This window comes from Anomaloglossus baeobatrachus, chromosome 6 (genome assembly GCF_048569485.1).
Source record: "Anomaloglossus baeobatrachus isolate aAnoBae1 chromosome 6, aAnoBae1.hap1, whole genome shotgun sequence".
Lineage (NCBI taxonomy): Eukaryota > Metazoa > Chordata > Amphibia > Anura > Aromobatidae > Anomaloglossus > Anomaloglossus baeobatrachus.
In genome coordinates, this window is record NC_134358.1 from 265,335,311 (window position 1) to 265,359,449 (window position 24,139).

General features: G+C 47.6%; 1 protein-coding gene across 3 annotated transcripts in view; it reads right to left on the reverse strand.

Moving 5' to 3' along the window:
• Positions 1-24,139, reverse strand: part of C6H5orf22 (chromosome 6 C5orf22 homolog) — a 129,413-nt gene that overhangs the window by 47,689 nt on the left and 57,585 nt on the right. For 2 of the 3 annotated variants that reach the window (XM_075314851.1, XM_075314849.1), the window contains exon 6: positions 5,646-5,770. In XM_075314851.1, the coding sequence (XP_075170966.1) occupies positions 5,646-5,770 (125 nt within the window). The remainder of the gene's footprint in view (positions 1-5,645; positions 5,771-24,139) is intronic. The other variant, XM_075314850.1, reaches the window with a different exon arrangement.

Here is a 24,139-nt window from a genome sequence, read left to right on the forward strand (position 1 = left end):
GTATAGCTGAAATAGAAGCTCTCAAAAATCAAATCTTCTTGTGGGCCCAATATTCCCCAGTCCAATACTGCACACACATAGGAGAAGGCCTGTCTAGGTGACCAAGCAAGAAAAAGCCCCATTGTCGCTGATGATGCACTCAACTAGGTGTGCCTCCTTAAGGCCATGTGTCCACGCTGCGGAAAATGCGCGGATTTTGCCGTGGATTTCTCGCGGAAAAGCCGCAGATTTTCCGAAAATCTGCAGCAGCGGCACTTCCAAGCCATTTCAATGGCATTTTGGAAATGCTGTGTCCATGCTGCGGATTTTTCCACGGCGGATTTGCCGCGGATTTTGATCCGGAAAAATCTGCAGCATGTCAATTATTGTTGCGGATTTTGATCCGGATTTTGGCTATAGAATGGGGAAAAAAAAAAATAAAAAAATCCGCATCAAAATCCACGGCAATTCCGCGGTAAATGCGCGATAAATTCGCGGCAAAAAAAAGGTGCGGATTTGCCGCGAAAGTCGCGGATTTTCATGTAGAAAAATCCGCAGCAACATTCTACCGTGGACACATAGCCTAACACCGCGGCATTTCATGGAAAAACTTACATGTTTACAATGGAGGAGCCATTATCTTTTTCTGTGGATTGGGCAATATCTAGCAGGCAACAGCTTTCCTCTAAAGTCAAGTTCACAAGTTGTGGATTTTTCACAAGAAAAAGCTGAAGTGTGCTACAATGCTAGCTAAGTCGATGAGATTTCAACACATCTCATCTACACATTGGGGATAGTCTGTGTGCATGAACTGACCTGTGTAGGGTACTTAACCCCTTCACCCCCGGCCACTAAAACACCCTAATGACCGGGCCATTTTTTGCAATTCTGACCAGTGTCACTTTGACAGGTTATAACTCTGGAACGCTTCAACTGATCCTGGCGATTCTGAGATTTTTTCGTGACATATTGTACTTCATGTCAGTGGTAAATTTAGGCCGATATTTTTGCGTTTATTTGTGAAAATTTAGGAAATTTTGCGAAAATTTCGCAATTTTCAAACTTTGAAAATTTATGCCCATAAATCTGAGAGATATGTCACACAAAATAGTTACTAAATAAAATTTCCCACTTGTCTACTTTACACCAGCGCAATTTTCGAAACAATTTTTTTTTCGTTAGGAAGTTAGAAGGGGTCAAAGGTCATCAGCGATTTCTCATTTTTCCAACAAAATTTACAAAATAATTTTTTTAGGGACCACATTACATTTGAGGTGACTTTGAGAGGCCTAGGTGACAGAAAATACCCAAAAGTGACCCCATTCTAAAAAAAACTGCACCCCTCACACTGCTCAAAACCACATCCAAGAAGTTTATTAACCCTTTAAGTGCTTCACAGGAGCCAAAAGCAACGTGGAAGGAAAAAATGAAAATTTTACTTTTTAACACAAAAATGTTAGTTTAGCCATAAAATTTTCACTTTCACAAGGGAGAAAAGAGAAAGTGCACCATACAATTTATTGTGCATTTTCTCCTGAGTACGCTGATACCCCATATGTGGTAAAAATCAATTGTTTGGGCGCATGGCAGAGGTGGAAAGGGAAGCAGCGCCATTTGAATTTTTGAACGCAAAATTAGCTGCACTCATTAGTGGATGCCATGTCGGGTTTGAAGACCCCCCTGAGGTGCCTAAACAATGGAGCTCCCCCACAAGTGACCCCATTTTGGAAACTAGAGCTCTCAAATAATTTTTCTAGATGTTTGGTGAGCATTTTGAACCCCTGGAGGCTTTACAGAAGTTTATAACGTTGAGCCGTGAAAAGAAAACATTTTTTTTTACCACAAAACTGTTGCTTCAACTAGGTAGCTTTTTTTTCACAAGGGTATCAGGAAAAAATTCACCATGAAATTTATAGTGCATTTTTTCCTGAGTAAGACAATACCTCATATGTGGTGGAAAGTAATTGTTTGGGCGCATGGCGGGGCTCAGAAGACAAGGAGCGCCATTTGACAGCAAAATTGGTTGGAATCATTAGCTGATGTAATGTTGCATTTGGAGACCCCCTGAGGTGCCTAAACAATGGAGCTCCCCCACAAATGACCCCATGTTTGAAACTAGACCCCCTCAAGGAATTTATCTAGATGTTTAGCGAGCCCCAAGGGCTCCACAGAAGTTCATAATGTTGAGCCATGAATACAATTTTTTTTTTTCACCACAAAACTGTTACTTGAACCAGGTAGCTTTTTTTCACAAGGGTATAAGGAAAAAATTCACCATAAAACGTACTGTGCAATTTCTCCTGAGTACGCAGATACCTCACATGTGGTGGAAAGTAATTGTTTGGGCGCACGGCGGGGCTCAGAAGAGAAGGAGCACCATTTGACAGCAAAATTGGTTGGAATCATTAGCGGACGCCATGTCACGTTTGGAGACCCCCTATGGTGCCTAAACAGTGGAGCTCCCCCACAAATTACCCCATTTTGGAACTAGATCCCTCAAGGAATTTATCTAGATGTTTGGTGAGCCCCTTGTACCCCCAGGGGCTCCCCAGAAGTTGATAACGTTGAACCGTGAAAATTATTTTTTTTTTAACCACAACATTTTTGCATCAACCAGGTTGCTTTTTTTTTTACAACGGTATCAGGAAAAATGCACCATAAAACATGTTGTGCAATTTTTCCTGAGTACGCAGATACCTATGTGGTGGAAATAAATTGTTTGGGTGCATGGCGGGGCTCAGAAGAGAAGGAGCACCATTTGACTTTTCAAACGCACAGACGCGGTGCACTGATCGGCCGCTGCAGGACGCACGGTCGGATGAGATACAAAACGCTGGGGATACGGAAAAAAGTCACGCCAAAAATTGAGCAGGGATGCAGCTCCGTTACCTGCATCCCTGATCAGCGCTCGGCGGGACGCACGGACAGATGCGATACAAGAAGCGTCGGGGATACGGGAAAAAAAAAAAGTCCTGCCGAAAACTTAGCACGGATGCAGATCCGTTATCTGCATCCCTGATCAGCGCTCGGCGGGACGCACGGACAGATGCGATACAAGAAGCGTTGGGGATACGGGAAAAAAAAAGTCCCGCCGAAAAATTAGCACGGATGCAGATCCGTTATCTGCATCCCTGATCAGCGCTCGGCGGGACGCATGGACAGATGAGGTGTAAAAATGGACAGGGGATACAAGAGAAAAAAAAAAAAAAAAGTTATACTCACAGTACCCAGGAGGATTAGCAGGAGGATCACTGACCAAAAGAACTGCAGGAGGACAGGAGGAACAGAAGGCAGCCAGATGGACAGCTTTACACGAGCAGCAGGCAGGACGTTGGACAGATCAGCAGAAGGACCCAGCGATGAAGGCAGATGTGATCGGGCAGTGAAAACCTCGGATGACCCGATGAAGGCAGGTAGGGGACGTTGGGGGTGGGGGAGCAGAGGGGGGACGGGGGAAAGCAGAGGGGGGAGGGGAAGCAGAGGGGGGGTGAGAGCAGAGGCAGAAGGAAGGAAGCAGAATAGAGATCACAGAGGAGGCAGGCAGATCGCGTGGGGAGCAGATCGGGATGTCGGGGGGCAGATTGGGGCGTGGGGGGAGCAGATCGGGGGGGGCACGGGCAGGGGCCATCACGGGAGCGCGTATGGGCTGCAAGGGGAGCGCGCACAGGCTGCAAGGGGAGCGCGCACGGGCTGCAAGGGGAGCGGAATACTTACCATTGGAGCAGGAGCAGAAGCGGTAACATCAGCGGCGGCAGCAGCAGCGGTGGCGTGGTACCACAAGTACCAGCCAGTCCACGCTGCAGACATGTTGGGGGAGGCTCCCCAGACCAGCACAGGCCTGGGGAGGGCGGCCACCTCCAGATCAGACCGCCCCACTGCACACTGATTGGAGCGATTGCGCATCATAGCACGATCGCTCCAATCAGTGCTGCAGGGGCTGGGGGCGACATGTTTGAGGTCCACCTATGATATGCTGCAGCTGCTACAGTACATCATAGCCAGATCTCACAGTATCGCACTAATTCGGGCATTATTTTTGCCGAAATCAGTGCGAAAGATGTGGTTGGCGGTTCAGATTTGAACAGCCAATCACATCGATCGTCGATGGGGGTTGGCGATGCCACCCCCCCTGGGGTCAAGCAAAGGTCCCCTGCTGTAAGAAACAGCAGGGGACATCATTTGAAAGCCGTTGCTATGGCCACGGCAATCAAATGAAGTTTAGGTCGTAAAATTACGTCCCTGGTCGTTAGGTCACGTTAAAATAGGACGTAATTTTACTGCCCGCGGTCGTGAAGGAGTTAAAGGGAACCTGTCAGCAGTTTGGGGGCCTATAAGCTGCAGCCACCAGTGGGCTCTTATATACAGCATGTTAAAATGTAGTATATAAGAGCCCAGGCTGCTGTGTGGAACGTAAAAATCACTTAATACCTAAACGGTCGGTGCGGTACAGATGTGTCAAATGGGCGTCCCCGTTCTCCGGTGCCGGTGCCTCCTATTTCAGCCATCTTCGTCCTCCTTCTGAAGCCTGTGTGCATGACGCGTCCTACATCATACACACTTGCCAGTCCCGCGCAGGCGCACTATACTACTTTGATCTGCCTTGCTCAGGGCAGATGAAAGTGCGCCTGAGCAGGACCTCAATGCCGGCGAGTGTGTATGACATAGGACGCGTCATGCACCGCGGCTTCAGAAGAAGAACGGCAAAGATGGCCGAAAAAGGAGGCGCCGGAGAACGGAGACACCCATATCACCCAACTCCTCCACAGCGACTGTTTAGGTAAGTATCATAAAGTGATTTTTATGTTCTACAGAGAGGCATGGGCTCTTGTTTACAGCATGTTAAAATGCTGTATACAAGAGCCCACTGGTGGTGGCCACAGCTTATAGGCCCCCAAACTGCTAACAGGTCCCCTTTAAATCTGCAGCATTCTATGTGCGAATTCAGCACAGTGATCACAGGATGCTATAGACAAGGAGAAATCTGCACCAAAAGCACAAACACATGCAGATTCTGAAATGTAGGACATATGACCCATACGAGTCTCAGCCTGGTAAAATGCACTTATCTGACACAAAGGGCACGTGAGCCCCTAAAACTTGCTCGGCCTGACATTCTCATAATAATAACATCACTTCAGCCGTCTTGTTGGGGCTGTGATTTGATGATGAAGCAAATGCCTGTTGACAGTTTAAAGACCGGCATAAAACAAAGCTCCGGAAGCCGAGGAGTGAGCAGAAAGTGGGATTAATCACTTGTCTGTGCACACCTAAATTTCTGTATCAGGGTGGACCGAATGTGTGATAATCCAAGGGCTACATCTACTGGCACATTTATGGTACTGCAAGGGAAAGGTGCCATGTAAAGCTTACCACTCATCTGCTGCTGATCCCAGGTACATGGTATATTATTGTGCACAGCCACATTCACAATTAAGCAGCTAAAATCTGCCAGCATTCCTTCCTGAATCAATGTATACCAAGAGATATATAGGACTACTTTTTCTACAGATTTTGAGCTGCGTCTTTTTCTCCATTTCTATCCATATTGCTGAGGTGGTAAGTATTTAATAAGTAAATATTACAGCCACAATACAAGTCCGTACTGTGCACCATACGCAGGTCATAAATCATATGAAATATCACAGCAACAAACTGTATAGCCATACCCGGGATTGGAAGCCCATCGTTGTACAGTCTCCTCACTGTCATCCTCACAGAAATCTGCAAATGCGGCCTCTAGATCTTCAAGCTGACGGATGCGGTTCTCTACACAGTCAACCAAGGCGTCCTGCTGGAGGGAAACCAAACACAAAGCCCATCATGCCTAACAAACATATGGAGATATATTCCAAGATTATTGGAAGGGCAAAACGGTGTTGTCAACAGATGAGCGCTTATGTTTTATCTTTCTGGCTTTACCAGTCTTCAGACATGACCCATCCTAAGAAAAGGTCATCAATACTAAATAAGTAGGGGACAACCTCTGTAAAGTCAGTGTCTGAAGCCTCATAAAGCCCTGCGACAAACGACATTCCTACATAAGGGAAGCATAATAAAAAAATAATGCCAAACACTTTCCTTACAAGACAGAGGCACAATAATTACACAAATATCTACAGTACTTATGCGTCTTCTACATCATCCGATCATTGGGGGAATGAGGGCTCCTAGACATTCTTGTTCTGGAATATCAGGCTGTAGAAACAGGCCGGCAATCAACCAATGAAAGAACCTAATTTTTTTAGCGGGTGTAAAAATTGTGGTTCTCGGCAGCACATCATCCCGTGTTATTGAGGTCAATGGCAGCCTATTCACACTGAATGATCGTATTAACCATTGTTCCGTGTGCATGTGAGTGTGGTTAACCAAACTAAACAGGCTTTTAGTGCTAGAGTGGCTTTTAATCTAAGGTTCCTTCACCCAGTCTTAAGGCCCAGTCACACACAACGACTTAGCAGAGATCCCGAAACCTGATAGAGATCGCAGGTAAGTCGCTGGGAGGTCGCAGGTGAGATGTCACACAGTCAGATCTTACCAGCGATGCAGGAACAATACAGGTCACAGTAGCGACCTGTATAACGATCTCAGCAGTCACTGTGTCCCTGTCACACAGTGTCAAACACAGCGATGTGTCCTGCCCAGCAGGACATCGCCTTTGAAGAAAATGGCCTGGACCATTCTGCAACGACCGGCGACCTCACAGCAGGGGCCTGATCGCTGGTAGGTGTCACACATAACGAGATCGCTAACTGGATCACTACTGCGTCACAGAAACCATGACTCAGCTGCGATCTTGTTATGTGTGACGGTACCTTTACACTCATCCTCCGGCATCTTAATCTTTTACAGATGCCCTCCAATCCACAGGGCCATCTTGTGACTACAACTTGTCAGTACTTGTATCACAAGGTCTCAATGCAAGTCTATGAGAGCCAGAATGAGCGTTGAAGAGTGATCTCCAGCTTGCACCATGAAACACTGGAGCGAGCCAGCAGGTAACAAACTTCAGAAGACTGTCAGGAGTGGCGCGGATATAAGGTGAAGACGGAGGCATGTATGTATAAGACTGGGGTCAGGAAATTTAAATTAAAAGCACCACTCCAGTGGTGAAAAAAAACAAGAAATGCTGGTCTGGTGCTTTAACAGACCCTTGATCAGTATGCATGTAGCCTATTGTTAGATATTTTACCACCATGGTCAACTGGTAAAATACCAGCATTATAACTGTGCTTGGTACAGCCCAAACATTTACTGTGCAACAGCTTTAATAGAAATGTTATTTGACATCTGCTGTAATAAACAAAACTTGTTTGCATCTTTTACACCTTATGCCTTTCTTAAAGGGAACCAGTCAAGTCCTTAAACACCATTAACCTGAAGCTATGGGGTTAGTCTGCAGGTTAATAGTTTGATGCGATGCCTGAGCGTGGTTACAGCCGCCGCTCACTGTACACAGAGCAGTGACTGAACAGCTCGAGATGCGGCTCCGGAGGCAGCATAGAGGGATAACCTTCATTTCCCCCAGTACTGCGGCCGCACAGCTTTAGAATGCTATTAACCTGCAGACTAACCCCATATCTGAAGGTTTATAGCATTTTTGACATGAGGGCTCCCTTTAAGTAACAGACATGTACATGAGACATTCATGGAGGTGAAATATTCCTATGAATGCTACACAAGAGGCTAATTGTAGACCATTTCAGATTAAAGGGAACCTGTCAGCAGAATTTTCGCAATTAAACTAAAAGAATCCCCTTCTGCAGCTCCTGGGCTGCATTCTAGAAAGGTTCATCTTGCTACTGGCCCTTTCAGACCTAAATAAACACTTTATAAACTCTTACCTTTTGGTATGCTAATGTGGTTTTATGGTCACGAGGCCGGGCTGTATTGTGTCCGTTATTCAACCTCCTGCCGCTGTTCGCCGTCCCCCATTGATCATTTACATATATGAGGCCGCCGCCCTCATGTAACACAGTGCTCCCAAGTAGTGTTGAGCGGATCCGAACTGTAAAAATCCGGATCCGCGCGGTTTCAGCGTCCGATCCGGGTCCGACCCGGACGCGGGAATCCGTCTGCACGATCTGAATCCGGGATTCATATTCTCTCTCTCTCTCTCATACATGGGTCCGGATTCCGGATCGGATCCGGACTTCTCTTCCAACCCGCGACGGATCCGCTGGACCCGGATTATTAGAAGTCCGCTCAACTCTACTACCGAAGTCTCGCGCATGCCCAGTGGCACTATCGCGGGACTGAGCACTGTGCAAATTGCGAGCGCTGGTGAGGTTATTGCGCAGACGCGAGATTATGGGCGGCGCTGTGAATGTCATCACCAGCGTCATCCAAGTATCCGCCCATATTCTCATGCCCGCGGTAATAGGCAACGTGGATGATATAGCCAGCGCTAGAGCATAATGGTGGAGGCAGAGGGAAAAGCGCAGGCACGAGATTATGGGCGGGTACTTGGAGGACGCAGGTGATGACATTCACAGCGCCGCCCATAATATTGCGCCTGCGCAATAACCTCACCAGCGCTCACGCTTTGCGCAGTGCTCAGTCCCGTGATAGTGCCACTGGGCATGCGTGAGACCTCGGGAGCACTGTTACATGAGGGCAGCGGCCTCATGTATGTAAATGAACAATGGGGGACTGCGAACAGCGGCAGGAGGGTGAATAACGGACGCAATACAGCCCGCCTTTGTGACCATAAAACCACATTAGCATACCAAAAGGTAAGATTTTATAAAGTGTTTATTTACGTCTGAAATGGGGCCAATAGCAAGAGGATCCTTTCTAGAATCCAGCCCAGGAGCTGCAGAAGGAGATTCTTTTAGTTTAATTGTGAAAATTCTGCTGACAGGTTCCCTTTAAGGTATTCTGATTCCATGAGGCTACTAGTATAATACAAGTATACATGGAGAATAGCTCATAAAAGTACATTGCTTTATTATTAATATCCTATATTATATATATTATATCATATTAAATATAGGACTAGTTGGGTTATGCATTAAAGGAAATTCAATGTAGCTTTAACTCTTTAAAGAGAATCTATCCACAGGAGTTTGCTACGCAAATTGGAAACAGCATAATGTAGGGGCAGAAAACCTAATTCTAGTAATATCTCATTTAGTAGGCTATGGGTCGCTGATATAATAAATCAGTGTTTTATCATCATGTGATTATCACTACTGGACTAGTTGCCTCGTGGTCAACTGCTGTGTGTTGCTTTGCCGTCACCATTGGTTAGCTTTCTGTCAATATACAGTGTACACAGAAGACTGCCAATCAGCAATGTGGGCGGGGCTATACAAAGCTCAGCGTTCTAAACACTGCTAGATCTGCAGCAGAGTAAACAGTGATTGTGTCAGTATGACAGCAAAAAGACCAGAGAGTGACAAATCGCCGGAATCATGCTGCTCTCAGATTACATAGCAAAAACTTGATGACAGATTAATTTTAAAAGAAAGAGAATTTTTCATTGTACTTTTGTTTTTTTACCCCAACTTCTTTCAAGAGCCATATCATTTTTACTTTTAGATGTGTCAGGGCTTGTTTTTTTGCAAAACGAGTTGTAGTGTTTTACGGCACAATTACTTTTTTTTTTTTATCATATACTGTACTGAAACACGAATGGATAAAAAAAATATGCAATTCTGTCAATGTTTTTTGATACTAGTTTTACATCGTTCATTACACTGTAAAAATCCACTTGGAAACATTATAGGTCAGCCCGAATATGGCCATACCAAACATTCAGCATATTTTTTTTTTATTCATGATTTTTTACGAACGCAGCAATATCAAATATGTTTATTTTTTTCTATATTTATAATTGGGAAATGGGGTGATCTGAATTGTCTTTTTTTATTCTTTTTAGATTGTTAGTCCTATTAGTGGACATCACCCTGCGGTGATATGGTCATTTATACTGCAATACCTTAGTATTGAAGTATACTGTGAAAATTTCAGTCCCCTATGGAGTTCAGACTACGACCGAGCATCACAGGAAAACGGAGGTGACAGTAGAGTTGAGCGCGGTTCGAGGTTCTCCAGTTCTAAGCTCGAGTGATTTTTGGGGCTGTTCGAGATCGAACTAGAACTCGAGCTTTTTGCAAAAGCTTGATAGTTCTAGATACGTTCGAGAACGGTTCTAGCAGCAAAAAGCAGGGCTTTTTACAGCTACAGTGTGCAGGAGCCATCGCTGGCAGCCTGCCACAAGCTGGTAACCAAGATAAACATCGGGTATCCAAGCAAAGCGCTTTGGTTAGTAACCCGATGTTTATCTTAGTTACGTGCAGGAAGCCCACACTTCCCGCTCAGCTCGCTCCGCCCCCTCCTGCCCGCGGCATGTATACATACATATACAAACACGCACACACACACACACACACACACATACTCTCACACACGCACCCCCCCCCCCCCCGCTCGGCTTACCTGCGGTGATGAAGTCCCGCCATCCCGACCTCAGCGCTGTCACTGTCCTCCATGGTCGCCGCTTGTCACATCACCTATCGCTTCCGACCCGAGACTGACACTGGCGGTGACGTCACGGACCTCTCGCGATACTTGATGTGAAGGCGCCGGTCATTGACCTCAGTGACAGGGGCTGTCGGCAGTGCTGGAGATCAGCGCAGGTAATGTACCTTGCTGACAGCAGCACTTGTCATGCCCTGCAGTGACCTGGGCTGACCCATTGATGTTAGCTCAGGTCACTGCATTGCTCTCCCAGCCAATGGGGAACATCCTGCTCTTCATTGACTGGGACAGTGTGGATCGTCATGGCAACCCCTTGGATTACACCAGACCTGGATTTGTTTTTCTTTCTAATAAATTGGTTAAAGAGGGAATGTTTTTGGGAGTGTTTTTTCAAATAAAAATGTGTTTGTCGTCTATTTTTTTTTATTACTGACTGGGTTGGTGATGTCGGGTATCTGATAGACGCCTGACCTCACCAACCCCAGGGTTTGATGCCAGGTGACATTACACATCTGGTATTAACCCCATATATTACCCCGTTTGCCACCGCACCAGGGCGCGGGATGAGCTGGGGCGAAGCACCAGGATTGGCGCATCTAATGGATGCGCCACTTCTGGGGCGGCTGCGGCCTGCTATTTTTAGGCTTGGGAGAGTCCAATAACCATGGACCTCCCTAGTCTGAGAATATCAGGCCCCAGCTGTCTGCTTTACCTTGGCTGGTGATCCAATTTTGGGGGACCCCTACGTGTTTTTTTTTTTAAAATTATTTATTTAATTTAAAATAACAGCGTGGGGTGCCCTCAGTTTTGGATTACCAGCCAAGGTGAGGTTGCCAGCTGTGGTCTGCAGGCTGCAGCCGTCTGCTTTACCCTAGCTGGCTACAAAACTAGGGGGAACCCTACGTCTTTTTTTTTCATTTTTTTGGCTAAATACAAAGCTAAGCACCCCTTAGTGCCACATGAAAGGCACCAAAGGGTGCTCCACTTTTTCTCCGTTCTTTTTCTATGGTCGGTCTACCCATTAGCTCTGCCATGCATACTGTAGCTCTACACCTACTGCACATGTTACTTTATGATTGACATCTCTTTCGTACCAGAGCTGTCTAAGTCTACTCTGACCCCATATTTGTCATTACTATATTGTCCTTGTACTGTATTATGACATTTGTATCATGTGTTTCATTTCTTGCTGTGTTGCAATTTTTTTGCTGCATGCCAATTGTACCTCTACATTGTTCGAGTTTGTTATTGTTCTCTCACTCTTATGTGATACTGATTATTGTCATTTTTCATGATTACATGCAGATAAGTCCAATCTGACGAAGGCTCAGGCCGAAACGTCAATTGTAACTTGTTTTGGACAAAAACATATATGCTTATGAAAAAAAAAAATGTTCTTAATACGGACCAATAAAGAGTGATTTTGCATTACTATCCATTGGGACTTACTGACTTAGTCTGGGAGATTTAGAGTGCCGAGGTTACTCACTAATTTTATCTATTATTACCTCTGAGCACCTATATACCAGTGAGCAGAGCTTCCTCTACAGTAGTTCTCCTGATTAGGCATGCCCTTACCTCATGAGCAGGGCATTGCAGCTTTGGTAGCAACCATTACGACATGGACTCTGCTGCTGTGGACCCGGGGAGAGTGAGTGCAGATTCATTGCACCCACACTCCTCACATGAAGGGTCCGCACTCCTAGAAAATGGGGGATACGTTCCCTGAGTGTCTCCCCCCCATATTCTAGACGGTCCAGAGTCGTCGTGGGACCCCTTTATTTTTTTTCTTACAATAAATTGGTGAAAGAGGAAATGTTTTGGGGACTGTTTTTTCAAATAAATTTCTTTTGTCGATTTTTTGTTTTTGTTAGTACTGACAGTTTATGATGTTGGGTATCTAATAGACGCCATGACATCACAAACTGCTGGGCTTGATCTCAGGTGACTTTACAGCTAGTATCAACCCGATTTATTACCCCGTTTGCCACTGCACCAGGGCACGGGATGAGCTGGGGTGAAGCGCCAGGATTGGCGCATCTAGTGGATGCGCCACGTCTGGGGTGCCTGCGGCCTGCTATTTTTAGGCTGTGAAGGCCCAATAACTATGGACCTTCCCACCCTGAGAATACCAGACCACAGCTGTCCGCTTTACCTTGGCTGGTGATCCAATTTGGAGGGGACCCTACTTTTTTTGTGTAATTATTAATATTTATAAAATAATTATAAAAAAGAGCCTGAGGGGACCGCCACATTGGATCCCCAACCACGGTAAAGCTGCCAGCTGTGGTTTTCAGGCTACAGCCGTCTGCTTTACCCTAGCTGGCTATTAAAAATGGGGGGACCCAACGTCATTTTTTTTTTTTAACTATTTTTTAAGTAGAAAAAATTAATGGGCTTCCCTGTATTTTGATTGCCAACCAAGGTAACGGCAGGCAGATGGGGATGGCAACCCATAGCGGTCTGCTTTATCTGCGCTGAGAATCAAAAATACCGCGGAGCGCTACGTCATTTTTTTAAAGATTTATTTTTACAGCACTGTGATGTCCAGCAATCAAAATACAGGGAAGCCCATTTTATTTTTAGTTATTTATATAAATAATTAAAAAAAATAAATATGGGCTCCCGCTGCATTTTTTGTATTGCTAGCTAAGGGTAATCCAAGCAGCTACTGGCTGCTAACCCCCACTGCTTGGTGTTACCTTCACTGGCAATGGAAAATCCAGGGAATCATTTTTATTTTTTTTGCCAAAAAACTACAAAAAAAGGACGTGAGCTTCGCCATATTTTTGTATGCTAGCCAGGTATAGCAGGCAGGTGCTGGAAGAGTTGGATACAGCGCCAGAATATGGCGCTTCTATGAAAATGCCATTTTCTGAGGCGGCTGCAGACTGCAATTCGCAGCAGTGGGGCCCAGAAAGCTCAGGCCAACCTGTGCTGCGGATTCCAATCCCCAGCTGCCTAGTTGTACCTGGCTGGACACAAAAGTGGGGCGAAGCCTACGTCATTTGTTTTCTAATTATTTCATGAAATTCATGAAATAATAAAAAAAGGGCTTCCCTTTATTTTTGGTTCCCAGCCGGGTACAAATAGGCAACTGGGGGTTGGGGGCAGCCGTACCTGCCTGCTGTACCTGGCTAGCATACAAAAATATGGCGAAGCCCACATAATTTTTTCAGGGGGCAAAAAACTTCTGCATACAGTCCTGGATGGAGTATGCTGAGCCTTGTAGTTCTGCAGCTGCTGTCTGTCTGTATGGAGAAGAGCAGACAGCAGCTGCAGAACTACAAGGCTCAGCATACTCCATCCAGGACTGTATGCAGAATTTTTTTGCCCACCAAAAAAATGACGTGGGCTTCGCCATATTTTTGTATGCTAGCCAGGTACAGCTGGCATCCACGGGCTGCCTCCAACCCCCAGTTGCCTATTTGTACCCGGCTGGGAACCAAAAATATAGGGAAGCCCGTTTTTTTTAATTGTTTCACTTATTTCATGAAATAATTAAAAAACAAATGACGTGGGCTTCGCCCTATTTTTGTGTCCAGCCGGGTACAACTAAGCAGCTGGGGATTGGAATCCGCAGCACAGGTTAGCCCGAGGTTTGTGGGCGCCTCTGCTGCGGATTTCAGTCCGCAGCCGTCCCAGAAAATGGCGCTCTCATAGAAGCGCCATCATCTGGCGCTGTATCCAACTCTTCCAACAGCCCTGGAGCCGGGTGGCTTGTTGGGTAATCATGAGTTAATACTGGCTTTGTTTTACCAGCCAGTATTAAGCTAGAGATTCTTAATGTCAGGCACGTTTGACCCGGCCATTAAGAATCTCCAATAAAGGGTTAAAAAAAAGACACCACACAGAGAAAAAATACTTTAATAGAAATAAATACACAGACACATTAGAGACTCCATCTTTATTACCCCCTGTCAGCCCTCCACGATCCTGCTCTTCTGTCTTCTTTCTTTCTAGTGTAGTAGTAGTGACGATTGTAGTGAGGATGAGATTCACCAGCTCATCACTTGGGGCTGGGGAACCGCCATCCTCACTACAATCATCACTAGTGTAGTAGTAGTGACGATTGTAGTGAGGAAGGATGAGATTCACCAGCTCATCACTTGGGGCTGGGGAACCTCCATCCTCACTACAATCATCACTAGTGTAGTAGTAGTGACGATTGTAGTGAGGAAGGATGAGATTCACCAGCTCATCACTTGGGGCTGGGGAACCTCCATCCTCACTACAATCATCACTAGTGTAGTAGTAGTGCCGATTGTAGTGAGGAAGGATGAGGTTCACCAGCTCATCACTTGGGGCTGGGGAACCTCCATCCTCACTACAATCATCACTACAATCGTGAAGCAGCGTGCAGCCTTCACTCCGTGAGTGATCAGTGCTGGCTGCTAGCGGTAACGCTGACAGACGCGTTACCATAGCAACGGTGCTCTCGGAGCCGCGGTTAGCGGTGACGTCACCGCTAACTGCGTTGCTATGGCAACGGTGATCTCCGTTAATGACCGGCTGTGTCAGCCGGTCCCTAACGGAACGGGGAGTCGACCGTGTGCTAGAGCATGTCGCCGGTACACGGCGATACACATATGTGCACAGTGTACCGGAGAGATGCACTCGCAGGTCCTACATGACGTGTCATAGTCATGTGAACAGTCTGTAGCCAATGAGATAATAGCCACGTGACTGATCACATGGCTATTTTGACGTCACGATAGGTCCTGCATCTCTGCTGGCAGTGCAGGTCACCGGGAGGATTCAGCGATCATCGGATGGAATAGCGGCAGGAGACAGAGTGCAGAAGGGATCGCGAGGACCGGTAAGTGTTATGGCAATGTTTATTAACTGTTTGTGTACATTTATAATGCATTTTTATGTGTTTGTGATTGCCTCCCATTCTAGCCTATACGTTCGAGTTCGGTTTGTCGAACGTTCGACGAACCGAACTCGAACGGGACCCCCGTTCGGCGAACCGGCCTCGAGCCGAACCGGGACCGATTCGCTCATCTCTAGTTGACAGCAACGGGGGTTTTCAGCAGACCCCGCCTGTCATAGTAACCCACCGGACATCAACACTCATTCCATTTTAACATTGCAGTCAGGGACTGACAGTAGCATTTAAATAGTTAAAAGCCACGGACAGAACTTAGAGCCAGCTGCGAGGTGAGACACAGATGCCAGATATATAACATAGCCGGTATCTGCATCTTGTGGAGGGCGCTAGCTGAGCTCCTGAGCCCCCTCCACATTTGAGGAAAAATTCTAACCTTTTGAGGTTTTGCTTTATACTGGTTTATGCTGTCATTTTCTGAGACCCATATCTTTTTTCCTCGCCCGTCACTAAAAAGCCTTGTGACTGGCTGTTTTTTCTGCAATGAGCTGACAGATACCGTTTTGATCTACATATACCGTAGAAGCTTGGATCATTGTATTTTATGAAGGGCGGTGCAGTGATCAAAAGGCACAATTCTCGGGTTACATTATTTTTACAGCGTCAACTTTATTCATTCATTTTATATTTTAATGGCTTAGACTTTTGTGGATTCTCTGTTATCAAATATGTTTATCTATCTTTATTTCTATATTAGGAAAAGGAAGATAGCCAATTTAATTTATCTTTAATATTTTTTAAAATGATTACTTTTATTTTTATTTTTTTAGACCCACTAGGAGACTTTAACCTGCAATTATTTGATCGCTTGTACTATATACTGTGATATTTCAGCACAGTGAAAAAAAAAACAAAACAATTTAAGTCCAGATACAGAACAATGATGGGGCAATGTGGGCCTCCATCTGGGCTTGCTAGAAGGCATCAGAGGGGAAGAGAATGGGCACCATAATGCCCCCTTACCGTATATACTCGAGTATAAGCAGAGGGTTTTTTTAGCCTTTTTTTATGTTGAAAACACCCCCCTCGGCTTAAACTCGAGTGAGGTTAAAGAAAAAAAGAAAAAAAACCCCACAAAATTCTCACCTGTCCTTCATACTTGCACTGTACCTTTCCGGCTTCTTTCTGACCGCAGGCACACAGACCCCCTTCCGTGATCAATGTAAGAGGCTGTCCCATCATACCAAGAAGGAGCCCATACATTCTAGCATCTACCCTGCCGTCATCGATTTACTACCGTTGACTGCTTTGCGGCCACAAAGCATTCAACTGCAGCAAAGCGATGATGTCAGACGCCAGCGACGGCTCCGCGCACGCGCAGCGATCATAGAGAGGGTCTGTGTGTCAAAGTTCAGCAAGAACAGGTAAGGCCGGAGTCTCAAATCACATCACCCGGCACGGCCTGACGCTCTCCAGAAACAAGCGTCTCAGCTGCATAGAAATACATGCAGCCCTACCCGCTCCTGTCAGGAGAGTGTGCGCCGTGTTGTGTGATGTGAGAGTCACCCACAAATGTGACCCCGGCCTAAGAGGAACTGCAGGAACAGAGACAGGTGAGAATGTTATTTTTTTGTGTATGTGAACGGCGTAGGGGACAAGAGGGAACCTGAATGAGGACATTACTAAAGGATGGGGAACATTACTAGAGGGCTTATTACTACAGGGCACCTAGCTACAAGGGGCCAAGCAATGATGGGGCAAATTACTAAAGGGCTCATTACTGCAGGGCACATTGCTACAAGGAGCCAAGCAATGATGGGGCACATTGCTACAAGGGGCAAGCAAGGATGGGGCACATTGCTACAAGGGGCAAGCAAGGATGGGGTACATTGTTACAAGGGGCAAGCAAGGATGGGGCACATTGCTACAAGGGGCAAGCAAGGATGGGGCACATTGCTACAAGGGGCAAGCAAGGATGGGGTACATTGCTACAAGGGGCAAGCAAGGATGGGGCACATTGCTACAAGGGGCAAGCAAGGATGGGGACATTACATATTATTAGTATCTATTTTTATTTTTTAAATTTACCCGTAGCTGCTGCATTTCTCACCCTAGGCTTATACTCGAGTCAATAAGTTTTCCTAGTTTTTTTGTGGTAAAATTAGGGGCCTCAGCTTATACTTGGGTCGGCTTATACTCCAGTATATACGCTAACTAGCAAAGTTAAATTGACAGCAACATTCAAGTGATTAAAGGGAACCAGTCATGTCTGCAAATGCTATTTACTTGCAGATACAGGATTAATCTGGTGGTAAAAAAAAAAAAGCTTTAAAATCATTTGTGTATGCTTTATTGAGAGCAAAGTTCCAGGGAGAAGAATGAACTTCTATCCTTCCTATAGCTGATCGGTTTCAGTCATCAGGCCATGCACGGAGTGGTGACAATCACAGTGCAGAGCAGACTGGAAAAGTACCAGGGTGCGTTCATGTATAGGGATCGATCACTGATCCCTGCACGCTCCTGACTGACAGCAATCCGCTACACAGAGAATATACAGAAAGTTCATCTTCTTCCTGCAGCTGAGCTCTTAGTAAGACAGGCAGAATTGTAATGCCATTTACATGCAGATTAACCATATATCTGCAGTTAAATAGTATTTATGACCATGACAGGTTCCCTTTAAACAGCAGTGATTGTAGTTAGTTCCAACTGCAGCTGTCAGTGGTAGGTGCTGACTATAACGCAGCAACGTATATGGGTGGGCTGTAATCCCGGATGTAAGGGTACTCTCACACTGGTGTGTAAAAACCTGGGCCAATTCTGCTCCTGAATAGTAGGCCGGGTGGAATCCATACTGGTAACCTTTTGTCATGTGAGTGTAATGCCAGGGTTTTTTTTGTTAGCAGCTTTTATTCTACAACCATTTACAGTGGTCTCTGCTACAGAATGGTGATGTATCCGTAAAAAAATGGATGGTCTGGTTTTTTTTTTTTCTCGCGCCCATTGACTTGCATAGATGAGTTGTGTCCGATAGACGAGTGCAATTTTTTCATCAGTCTGATTTGAGCTGACAAAAAAACCTCATTGACCAACATTGGTCTGAGTGCAGTGCGATTGTTTTCTCTCATTGTACTGGTCCGTTTTACACGACACCATAGGGAAAGTGTAGAATACTGCCATCAACTTAAAGGGAATCTATCAGTATGATCCACCCTCCAAAGCAGTCTATATGGGCATGTAGGTCATAGGAAGCTGAATAAAGTATCTGCGATCCGATGTCTGACTTCAGAGAAATCCACCTTTTTCTTATATGTAAGTGAGTTGTTATGATCTATGGGCCGGACACTGATCTCCCTGAGAATTTACCTTCAGAGCTTATATTTAATAAAAGGAGGCATTACCAGTGTGAGATGGTGCAGGAATTCTTCAGTGTCAAAAATTCAACGGATACTGATTGTGGGAACGTAGCCTAAATGTGTATGTAACTATGTTTTATTTTTGCCCCAAACATGGGCAACAGCATGAAGAAGGGAATTTTGTTTACTTACCGTAAATTCCTTTTCTTCTAGCTCTAATTGGGAGACCCAGACAATTGGGTGTATAGGCTATGCCTCCGGAGGCCGCACAAAGTATTACACTCAAAAGTGTTAAGCCCCTCCCCTTCTGCCTATACACCCCCCGTGCTCCCACGGGCTCCTCAGTTTTGGTGCAAAAGCAAGAAGGAGGAAAAAGAATTATAAACTGGTTTAAAGTAACTTCAATCCGAAGGAATATCGGAGAACTGAAACCATTCAACATGAACAACATGTGTACACAAAAAAACAGGGGCGGGTGCTGGGTCTCCCAATTAGAGCTAGAAGAAAAGGAATTTACGGTAAGTAAACAAAATTCCCTTCTTCTTTGTCGCTCTATTGGGAGACCCAGACAATTGGGACGTCCAAAAGCAGTCCCTGGGTGGGTAAAATAATACCTCGTAAGAGAGCCGTAAAACGGCCTCTTCCTACAGGTGGGCAACCGCCGCCTGAAGGACTCGTCTACCTAGGCTGGCATCCGCCGAAGCATAGGTATGCACCTGATAGTGCTTCGTGAAAGTGTGTAGGCTCGACCAGGTAGCCGCCTGACACACCTGCTGAGCCGTAGCCTGGTGCCTCAAAGCCCAGGACGCGCCCACGGCTCTGGTAGAATGGGCCTTCAGCCCTGAGGGAACTGGAAGCCCAGCCGAACGGTAAGCTTCGATAATTGGCTCCTTGATCCACCGAGCCAGGGTTGATTTGGAAGCCTGTGACCCTTTACGCTGGCCAGCGACAAGGACAAAGAGTGCATCCGAGCGGCGCAGGGGCGCCGTACGAGAAATGTAGAGTCTGAGTGCTCTCACCAGATCTAACAAGTGCAAATCCTTTTCACATTGGTGAACTGGATGAGGACAAAAAGAAGGTAAGGAGATATCCTGATTGAGATGAAAGGGGGATACCACCTTAGGGAGAAATTCCGGAACCGGACGCAGAACCACCTTGTCCTGGTGAAACACCAGGAAAGGGGATTTGCATGACAGCGCTGCTAGCTCAGACACTCTCCGAAGTGAAGTGACTGCTACTAGAAAAACCACTTTCTGCGAAAGGCGTGAGAGAGAAATATCCCTCATTGGCTCGAATGGTGGTTTCTGAAGAACCGTCAGCACCCTGTTCAGATCCCAGGGTTCTAACGGCCGCTTGTAAGGAGGGACGATGTGACAAACCCCCTGCAGGAACGTGCGTACCTGTGGAAGTCTGGCTAGGCGCTTCTGGAAAAACACAGAGAGCGCTGAGACTTGTCCCTTAAGGGAGCCGAGCGACAAACCCTTTTCCAGTCCAGATTGAAGGAAGGACAGAAAAGTGGGCAAGGCAAAAGGCCAGGGAGAAATACCCTGAGCAGAGCACCACGACAGGAAAATTTTCCACGTCCTGTGGTAGATCTTGGCGGACGTTGGTTTCCTAGCTTGTCTCATAGTGGCAATGACGTCTTGAGATAACCCTGAAGACGCTAGGATCCAGGACTCAATGGCCACAGTCAGGTTGAGAGCCGCAGAATTCAGATGGAAAAACGGCCCTTGAGATAGCAAGTCTGGTCGGTCTGGTAGTGCCCACGGTTGGCCGACCGTGAGATGCCACAGATCCGGGTACCACGACCGCCTCGGCCAGTCTGGAGCGACGAGGATGACGCGGCGGCAGTCGGCCCTGATCTTGCGTAACACTCTGGGCAACAGTGCCAGCGGAGGAAACACATAAGGGAGCTGAAACTGCGACCAATCCTGAACTAAGGCGTCTGCCGCCAGAGCTCTGGGATCTTGAGACCGTGCCATGAACGCCGGTACCTTGTTGTTGTGCCGGGACGCCATGAGGTCGACGTCCGGCACCCCCCAGCGGCAACAGATCTCCTGAAACACGTCCGGGTGAAGGGACCATTCCCCTGCGTCCATGCCCTGGCGACTGAGATAATCTGCTTCCCAGTTTTCCACGCCTGGAATGTGAACTGCGGAGATGGTGGAGGCCGTGGCTTCCACCCACAGCAGAATCCGCCGGACTTCCTGGAAGGCTTGCCGACTGCGTGTGCCGCCTTGGTGGTTGATGTATGCCACCGCTGTGGAATTGTCTGACTGAATTCTGATCTGCTTGCCTTCCAGCCACTGCTGGAACGCTTTCAGGGCAAGATACACTGCCCGTATTTCCAGAACATTGATCTGAAGCGAGGACTCTTGCTGGGTCCACGTACCCTGAGCCCTGTGGTGGAGAAAAACCGCTCCCCACCCTGACAGACTCGCGTCCATCGTGACCACCTCCCAGGATGGGGGTAGGAAGGATTTCCCTTTCGATAATGAAGTGGGAAGAAGCCACCACCGAAGGGAAGCTTTGGTTGCCTGCGAGAGGGAGACGTTCCTGTCGAGGGACGTCGGCTTCCTGTCCCATTTGCGTAGGATGTCCCATTGAAGAGGACGCAGGTGAAACTGAGCGAAAGGAACTGCCTCCATTGCTGCCACCATCTTCCCCAGGAAGTGCATGAGGCGCCTCAAGGTGTGTGACCGACCTTGAAGGAGAGATTGTACCCCTGTCTGTAGTGACCGCTGCTTGATCAGCGGAAGCTTCACTATCGCTGAGAGGGTATGAAACTCCATGCCAAGGTATGTCAGCGATTGGGCCGGTGTCAGATTTGACTTTGGAAAATTGATGATCCACCCGAAACTCTGGAGAGTCTCCAGGGTAGCGTCGAGGCTGTGTTGGCATGCCTCTAGAGAGGGTGCCTTGATCAACAGATCGTCCAAGTACGGGATCACCGAGTGACCCTGAGAGTGGAGGACCGCTACGACAGTAGCCATAACCTTGGTGAAAACCCGTGGGGCTGTTGCCAGGCCGAACGGCAGTGCCACGAACTGCAGGTGTTCGTTCCCTATGGCGAAGCGCAAGAAGCGCTGGTGCTCTGGAGCAATCGGTACGTGGAGATAAGCATCTTTGATATCGATCGATGCAAGGAAATCTCCCTGGGACATTGAGGCGATGACGGAGCGGAGGGATTCCATCCGGAACCGCCTGGTCTTTACGTGTTTGTTGAGAAGTTTCAGGTCCAGGACAGGTCGGAAAGACCCGTCTTTCTTTGGGACCACAAACAAGTTGGAGTAAAAACCGTGGCCCTGTTGCTGAAGAGGAACAGGGACCACCACCCCTTCTGCCTTCAGAATGCCCAGCGCCTGCAGAAGAGCCTCGGCTCGCTCGGGAGGCGGGGATGACCTGAAGAATCGAGTCGGGGGACGAGAGGTGAACTCTATCTTGTAACCGTGAGACAGAATGTCTCTCACCCAACGGTCTTTTACCCGTGGCAGCCAGGTGTCGCAAAAGCGGGAGAGCCTGCCACCGACCGAGGATGCGGAGTGAGGATGCCGACAGTCATGAGGAAGCCGCTTTGGTAGCGGCACCTCCGGTGGTCTGTTTAGGACGTGACTTAGACCGCCATGCATCAGAGTTCCTTTGATCTTTCTGAGGCCTTTTGGACGAGGAGAATTGGGACCTGCCCGCGCCCCGAAAGGACCGAAACCTCGACTGCCCCTTCCTCTGTTGGGGTATGTTCGGTTTGGGCTGGGGTAAGGATGTATCCTTTCCCTTGGATTGTTTGATGATTTCATCCAAACGCTCGCCAAACAATCGTTCGCCAGAAATTGGCAAACTGGTTAAGCGCTTTTTGGAAACAGAATCTGCCTTCCATTCCCGTAGCCACAAGGCCCTGCGGAGTACCACCGAATTGGCGGCTGCAACCGCCGTACGGCTCGCAGAGTCCAGGACAGCATTAATAGCGTAAGACGCAAATGCCGACGTCTGAGTGGTTATGGACGCCACCTGTGGCGCGGACGTGCGTGTGGCTGCGTCAATTTGCGCTTGACCTGCTGAGATAGCTTGTAGCGCCCATACGGCTGCGAATGCTGGGGCAAAAGAAGCGCCGATAGCTTCATAGATGGATTTCAACCAGAGCTCCATCTGCCTGTCAGTGGCATCTTTGAGTGAAGCCCCATCTTCCACTGCAAGTATGGATCTAGCTGCCAGTCTGGAGATTGGAGGATCCACTTTGGGACACTGAGTCCAACCCTTGACCACGTCAGGGGGAAAGGGATAACGTGTATCCTTAAGGCGCTTAGAAAAACGCTTATCTGGACAAGCATGGTGATTCTGGACTGCCTCTCTGAAATCAGAGTGGTCCAGAAACATACTCGGTGTACGCTTGGGAAACCTGAAACGGAATTTCTCCTGCTGGGAAGCCGACTCCTCCGCCGGAGGAGCTGAGGGAGAAATATCCAACATACGATTGATGGACGCAATAAGGTCGTTCACTATGGCGTCCCCGTCCGGAGTATCAAGATTGAGAGCGGCCTCAGGATCAGAATCCTGATCAGCTACTTCCGCGTCATCAACCAGCGATTCCCCTCGCTGAGACCCTGAACAATATGATGATGTCGAGGGAAAATCTAAGCGAGCTCGCTTAGTCGGTCTGGGGCTGGGGTCTGTGTCAGAACCCTCAGCTTGGGATCCATGAGATACCCCGGAAGGACATTGTTGGTCCAGCTGAGGTGGGCCAGGGAACAAAGAATCAACAGAGTCCCTGTGCTGAGATACCGGTCTGGACTGCAAGGCTTCCAGTATCTTAGCCATAGTCTCAGAGAGTTTTGCAAACTCCGTCCCTGTCACCTGAACAGTGTTAGCAGGTGGCTCCCCCTGGGCCCCCCCTAGCAGAGGCTCTGGCTGAGTAAGTGCCACAGGGGCCGAACAGTGCACACAATGAGGGTCAGTGGAACCTGCCGGTAGCGGGGTCGTACATGCGGCGCAGGCAACATAATAAGCCTGTGTTTTGGCACCCCTGCCTTTCGTGGGCGCCATGCTATCATCTTCCCTGAGCAACACAATAGGGTATATAGCCAGAAATCAACTGTGCACTATACAGTGTAAAATAAACATATAATGTAACACTACTGCACAATGGGGCTAGCACCACAGGTGCTGCTTACCACCCGCTTAAAGCGGTTGTGAGGCCACCAGAGTCCCTGCCTGGGTCTCCCAGATTTTGTCCCCCTCTGCAGTGTCCGAGGAGCTGACAGGAATGCGTCCTGAGGAGAGGAGGGAGCCGTGGGCGTGACCCAGAAAGAGCGGGAACTGGTGCCTGCACTGTGCACAGTGAGGGGAGTGGAGTATGCAAAGCATGCTCCAGCCCTCAGTGCTGCTCGTTCTGTGCAGCGTTCCGCCCTTCCCCTGCCTGTCAGGGCTATGGGCGGGAGGAGAGGAAACTAGGCCGCAAAAAGCCGGGGACTCTAGTAATAAACGCGGCCGCCGTAAA